Raw genomic sequence first — 6,000 nt, 5'->3', positions numbered from 1 at the left:
TTCAAACAAATATATATTAAATTGTGACATTGTGCATGGGGCTCTTTTCAGGTATAAATGGGGGCGTTTTTTCGCCTTAATTTGCGAAAATGTACGTGTGGAGCTCAAACTGCGAAAGCTGGAAACAAGCCATTTGAACATACGATAGTACTAATCGTTAACGTTTCTTCTTGATCACTTCATGAAAGTTGCCTAAATATTAAATAAAAAAAAGTAAAAACGTCCTACGCTAGCCATCCGGACAGACAATAACATGCTTTTGATGGGAAGGCAAAGAAGGGATGTTCTCATGAATGAATGCATTGATACTGTATGCAGGAGCGAGTGAATGGGTTTGATACATTGACACACTGTGATGCAGCCACACACACACAGATTAACCTTCGCTTGTCCGGATTATCGACTACACACGAAGTCATCGTGGGGCCCCATGCTTCTCATTTCCTTCTTTGAGAAACATGGGTCCACACAGCCCCACAACGTTTGTAGTCTAAATGACTTTTTTTAATTACTTCTCGCTGAAATGTTAGGACATGAGCTTTTTAGGTGCCTGAGGCATTCTTAAAAGCTCATAACAAAATTCCAACTAGTTTAAGAGATATTTACAATTAACACGGACCAACCACCACTGGCGAAGGTTAAGCAGACACACACACACACATCATATGTCCAAAACATACAAGCAGTAAAAATAGCTCCGACTATGAAAAACGTTTTATTATATATATTGAGAACAGTACAACTCGGAGCTCAACAGTTCTGCGTCACCTTAACATCGAAAATGTGTGAACGGTCGTAGTGAATTGTCACTTTGTTTCAAATCAAAAGTTCTTCCCTCACACTAAAAACACACATGGCTCCGAAGCTCTTGGTCTCTATTCAAACATTTACACGCAGAAAAAAGCTACATCGCACATGAAGTAGATTTAGATTTCAGCAATGTAGTGAACAGCGCCAGGGATATGGTAGCCGACTAAACTCCTGCGGCCTATCACCTCCCCGATGAAGAAACAGAACATGATTTCTGCGCCAATCAGAGTGTTCAACCAGGCCTCCTGAAAAAAAGAAAACAAAAATATCGGCATAAAAACAACAATACACAACAGACTAATAATAATGACAGATGATAATTTATCTCTGGACATCACTTCTTATACGACTGTAGGAAGCAAGGTGAACATGCGTATATATATATATTAGTTGAACAGTAAAAACAAACAAACCAGATAAGTTGGCTACTCGAATTTTCGGTCAAAGTCAAATGTAATGCACGCAGACAACGACAGCTAGGTTACGAAATCGCATGGGTTGCACAGCAACCAGTACAACATCTGGTTACTTAAACACATTATTTGTTTACTTAATAAGTTAGAATCTTGTACTTTCGTTTTCTTTCTACTGTACTTTCGTTTTGATTCTTAAACCAAAGCAAATATCAACACAATGAAATGTCCAAGAAAAAATGACGTCAACGGCATCATGACCAATTCTAAACACAGTCTGCTATCAACCTGTGAGCACATTCCTTCATATGTGAACATAATTTAGATGATCATATATATATATATATATAACTGTTGACTCAATGTCTCATAGCTTGATATGAATAAGAAACAAGCTACAATTCTGTTTGTTTCCCTTTCCAACCTTTAAATTAAAAGGACTCAATGTATCTAATTCTAAGACCCCCGTGCAACTGGTTTATACTACAGCATGTAAGTACATGTACACTGAACAAAATGGCCATGGCCATGGCGGCAATGTGGTAGCAAGGCTCACAAAAAACAAGACAAAAGTCGTACAATTTGCATGTCTGATTTGAGTCTTGCACAACAGCCTACGCAAGATTTTTTTCCAGATTTGTTTGAATGCGTGTGTGCATGTGGTTTGTTTGTTTTATTTATTATCCTGACCACACAGACACACTCACGCACAAAATGGAGAAAGAAAAATGTAACTGTCAGACTTGTACAGAGAAGAATACAGACAGAAACAAACACACAGGTCATGTCTCCTGGAGCATGATAGGACTGTGATCCAGCTCCTGCAAAATGTACAAACATGACTTCCAGGTCCACATTTTTGCACTTAATTCCCCTGTAAGTAAGAGCATACAACATTGTATTCTTACCTTGACGGTGACGGCTTTCCACTTGCCAGTGCGGGCAGAGATGACCAGCTTGTTGAGTCCTTCCTGGACCTGAGGCATCTCGCCCAGTGTGGGCGGCCTCAGCTCCACTTTGGCGTACTTCCAAAACGTCTGAAGTCTCGGAGTGGCATCTGCATGAGAAACGTTTGTTACCTAAGAACGGTGCTCTAGCCAATTGCACTTTATCCCTGACATTTAAATCTTCAACAATACTTTGTTGTATCAGGGGTGGGAATCTTGATCCTCAGAACAAAAAAGAGGAAACCCTCTTTCCCTGGGGCCTGAAAGCCCCAGTTCGAAGGTCTTTTACCCATGATTGGTCAACCATATACTTTTGACAGTTTTCATATATTATTGCCTGACGGAACGTCAGGGACGTCGTTAGGCGTCGGACATCGGACATAGACCGATTTAGATGCTCAAATGTCTGATTCACATAGGCTCCGCTTGATTGGAATCCGGGCGATCGCCCGGGTGCGCCCGGGTGAAGTATTTTCAATCAAGTACAATCGGGTCATCAACCGGCTTAAGCCGGCGGGCTAGCCCGCCTCGCCCGACCAAAACACATCGGCTGATGCGAGATCAAAATGGCCGCCACGGGTGGAAAGTAAGTGAATCTTTTACTTCTGAAGAGAAAGTTGTACCTTCAGGCCGTGTTCACGCTTCTGTGCTTAATTATTGGGTTGAATCTAAGTACTCGTGATTGTTTAAAGTGTGTTTTGGGGCTTAGATAGGATTCATTGAAGTAATTTCAAGTGAAGTTGAATGTGAATCGATGACGATTCCATGCAGATGACTTGTCAAATGACAAGATCACAAGATTCGAGGCTTTTGACCAGTCAGCCAGTCCCTTCAATTGGTCAATATCTTGCAAACCATTTCAACCGGAGATCAAACATAATTATGTGTGACTTCCAATATATATGTGTGACTTCCAAGCATTCACACTCCATATTGTAGGCGTACTCCGCATCACTATCATCACTAAAGAACAACTCGTCCAACAGCAACAAATTGGCAGCCATGTTTATGGCCCGATTGCGCTTGATTGGTACTTTAGATCAGATCGCCCGCGTCACGTGGCGGGCGATCGCCTGGTCGCCCGCTTTGAATCCCAATCAAGCGGAGCCAAGGCCGCATGGCGGTCAGATGTCCTATCGTTTTGAACTAAGCGCTGGCATTGTCCAATAAGAACTCAATTCCTTCGGACAGCGCGATATTCGTTAATGTTCCTTTCAAGATTCACATTTTCAAAAAGCGACCAAGCACTCTCGCGTACAGGTGCACTGAAGTTGTGCAGTGCGGATCTTGCGTTTGGGCGACACCCGTCTGCAGCACATTACGTTTGGAGTATGGAAGACAACTCCAACTGACCTAAGTCTTGCGTCTGCTTTTGCTTTCAGTTCGAGACATTTTGAGGAAGCGAGTTATGCGGCCACCGAAAAATAAATCCAAAGCCTGCCAAAGTTCAACAAAAGCCGAACACGTTTGACTATTTAACGGCATCCTGTGCTACATTAGGGTCAAACACAGGGGGGAACACGGTGAGTGTCATTCTTAGGGTCAAAAACAGGGGGAACACGGCGAGTGTCATTCTTGAAAATGAAAAAATCCGGATTATTGAAATTTCTGAAAGCGGTCAAATGTCCTATTGATGCTGAAGAGCTAGGACATTTGTCCTTTTGATATGAATTTGTTGCAACATCCCTGGAACGTAGGCCTACATCTTTTGATTGAACAGTTGTCTTACGAACACCAGAATGCGCTTGTAGGGGGAGGGGGTGGGATTGCAACTGCAAGTCCAAGAGACTTGAAAAGACTATGAATCCGACTTTCTAAGTTGTCATGTAGTTTTTGTACCCTAAATCAGTAGGCGAAATGTTTGTTCATTTCCTGTCATTTTTATTTTATGTCCAACAGTCAATCTGGAAAACTTGAGAAGTACTTACACTGAAAAACGTGTGAGTAACTAAACAAAACAAAACAAAAACAAAAAGAAAGGACAAGAAAAATCCCTGTGCTTCGTTACCACTACCCGGCGGATACCTTGTACTGTAGTCTGTAGCAGACGAAGGTCAGCAAAAACAAGTGCTGATAAGACACACACACTCAGAACACGGTTCCAAAGTATTTTAAAAGCAAACACAGATCGGCCACGAGTACATGATGCCAACTTACATTTCACGGCATTGGTTCCACCTGAAGTGACACCAGTCACCAATCGCATAGCCAAGGTCGACGCAGCCTTCGCCATCTTGATGCCGCTTAGTCTGCAGTGCGCATGGACTGTCTTTTCACTGAGTTTTAGCGAAATAGCTCTTGTTGTTCCCAAATATTATGGTAAAATTTCAAAACCTTCGCAGTCCTGTTTGAAATCAAATATAATACTTTGAGTACAATAACTAAATTGTAATCATTGTGATCAAAACTAACAGCATGTGCGGCTGTACTGTGAAAATGCAGTGGAAATTGCGTGCGTGTGTTGTGCGTTGGCATCTATTGTGCATCTAAACACAGATAAACAGATAAATAAATCAAAATGTATGGTAACTCTTGAGGAAACAAAAACTAATAATTATTCATAATATTATCTCTCTGTCTGTGATACAGTATTGACCTTTAGAGGCTTAAAGACATGGCATAATGTTCCAGGCCAAGAGAAGCTACTGTGCAAGTTCATTGCTAAAAGCTACTATAGTACAGCTGATGGGATCTATGTCGACCAAAACTGAGAGTGGGATTCCCTGTAGCTGGAGTTCCTGGAGGGGGATTCCCTGTATACAGGGAATACCACAGGATTTAGTTCCTGTAGCGTGTCGCTGATATCGCTGAAAGTCAGGTGATGCTTGGTGACATCGGTAGACTTTGATGTTTTTCAATCTTTTTTTATATTTCTTAGAAATTCGAGTATGGTTTGCAAGTTTTATTGAAAAACTCCACCCTGTGGAACCTCACCTACAGGGAATCCCACTCTTTTGGTCGACATAGACCCCATCAGCTATAGTACAGCAAGGGCGGATCAATTCACTTTGGAGGGGGGGGTTACAAAATGAATGCGAAAATACAAGTTGACGGCGCCGAAGGCGCCTAAGCCTCTAGGTGGGTCCGGGGGCTTGCCCCCCCCCCCCAAAATTTTTTTTTATCCAAAGAAGCAAAATAGAGCTATCTGGTGCATCCTGAGCCAATAAATTACCTCTTTTTTTGGGGGGGGGGGGGGGGGGGGGGGGGGGGGGGGGGTTACGTAACCTGTGTAACCCCCCCCCCCCCCCCCCCCCCCCAGATCCGCCCTTGGTACAGGGTTTGATCCAGCAGGCAGTAGAGCCACAGTTACCGTTCTTTCAATGATATGTGGACCCTGTAGTCTACAATCTGAGTCGGTCTTTGTTTTTCTCTGTGTGTGTTTCAGTGTAGGTATTTTTTTAATAAAATATTACAAATAAAGATGTCAGATTTTTTAAAGTTTGGTATGCAAAATGTATCTTATGCTTTCTTTCTTTGTCTCTTTCTTTCTTTATGTCTATCTTTCATTGTTTGTTCATTCATTTGTTTGTCAGCACAACACAGAGAGGAGAAAGTGGCGTGTTAGTGAAATATACAGCTTCGATCGGTGCTGTAGATTAATTGATGGTTTTCATGTACAGTGGAAACCCCCCAAGTAGTAAAATTAATATTAAAAGTCCTACGGTTTTTAGCCATTAAGGACTTGAGAGTTTGTCTGCTTTTAAAAAGAAAAAAAAAAAAGAAAAAAAAAAAAAGTGGAAACCCCCTTTTATAACCCCTCGTTTTATAGCCCCACACTCACCCCTATTATGATTATATTTTCACAGATTTTCTATACAAAGTGTCTGCGC

At 41.9% G+C, this 6,000-nt stretch overlaps 1 protein-coding gene across 1 annotated transcript; it reads right to left on the bottom strand.

The window, feature by feature from the left end:
- Positions 1 to 696: 696 nt before the first annotated feature.
- On the bottom strand, positions 697 to 4,482 carry LOC138973412 (ATP synthase subunit g, mitochondrial-like). Its single transcript, XM_070346134.1, has 3 exons — positions 4,328 to 4,482; positions 2,132 to 2,280; positions 697 to 1,055 (listed from the first exon to the last, which is right to left on the bottom strand). The coding sequence occupies exons 1-3, from the start codon at positions 4,401 to 4,403 to the stop codon at positions 927 to 929; spliced, it is 354 nt and encodes a 117-aa protein (XP_070202235.1). The 5' UTR covers positions 4,404 to 4,482; the 3' UTR covers positions 697 to 926.
- Between the last annotated feature and the right edge of the window lie 1,518 nt (positions 4,483 to 6,000).

This window comes from Littorina saxatilis, linkage group LG8 (assembly GCF_037325665.1).
Source record: "Littorina saxatilis isolate snail1 linkage group LG8, US_GU_Lsax_2.0, whole genome shotgun sequence".
Lineage (NCBI taxonomy): Eukaryota > Metazoa > Mollusca > Gastropoda > Littorinimorpha > Littorinidae > Littorina > Littorina saxatilis.
This window is presented reverse-complemented; position numbering and strand designations above follow the sequence as displayed.